We start from the raw sequence: 759 nt of genomic DNA, 5'->3' as shown, positions 1-759 counted from the left end.
TAAGAACTTCTAAGGTCTCTATAAGTTTGACGTAACCAAACTTCTGGAGATATAGCTTCTGGATTAACAAAATCATCATCTGATTCTTCTTCTCTCTCCTGAACTTTCTTAGTAAGTTCAGAGATATTTCCTGTTACGGTTCTCAAAACTCCAATCATTTCTTGCATTTGGGCTTTGATCGCCATGATATCATGTTCAGATGAACTACTGGCAAAACTATCTCTACCTGAATTGGAAGAAGACGAATTGTTTGACGAAGAGGGTGCAGTTGAAGAACTATCCAACAAAGTTGAATTGCTTAGCAACGAACTGGAAACAACAGTTGAAATACCATCATCTAAGGCACTGTTAGATGATGAAACTGAAGTAGATTGTTTGCGCTTATTTCTATTAGCTACAGGTGACATGGCCTTTAACTTTCTAAGCTTCTTAGCAGCTTGTTGTTTTCTTGCTTTCACTGGTGTTGTGGGGTATTCTACTTCAACTGCTGGGAGATCTTCATCAGATGAAGAGGAGTCAATATCTTGAGGCTTCTTAGCGACCATAGTATGACAATTTTTTTGAGCATACTTTCTATTATTAGTTTATTCAATTGTTGTTTTCAAGAAACACTACTTTATCTCAGTAAACTTCGATAAGAACAGCCAGAGAATGGACCATCCCCATGTCCAAATGGGGACACTCCAGAAAGTACCACCATTTTTCGAATAAAGTAAAAGAGGAGTGGAGAGCGAGTCTCCCTCTCGTTACTTGGTTCCA

The 759-nt window shown here is 38.3% G+C and overlaps 1 protein-coding gene across 1 annotated transcript in view; it reads right to left on the bottom strand.

Annotated features, from left to right (window-relative positions):
* The window catches only part of NAEGRDRAFT_76776 (uncharacterized protein), a gene marked incomplete at both ends in the record, with an annotated part of 6,236 nt that extends 5,691 nt beyond the window's left edge, over positions 1 to 545 (bottom strand). The window contains one exon of the mRNA XM_002668267.1: positions 8 to 545. Coding sequence (XP_002668313.1) covers positions 8 to 545 — 538 coding nt within the window. The remainder of the gene's footprint in view (positions 1 to 7) is intronic.
* Positions 546 to 759: the final 214 nt, after the last annotated feature.

This window comes from Naegleria gruberi, assembly GCF_000004985.1.
Source record: "Naegleria gruberi genomic scaffold NAEGRscaffold_442, whole genome shotgun sequence".
NCBI lineage: Eukaryota > Heterolobosea > Eutetramitea > Acrasida > Naegleriidae > Naegleria > Naegleria gruberi.
The sequence above is the reverse complement of the archived record's forward strand: the minus strand, read 5'-3'. Positions and strand labels throughout refer to the sequence as shown.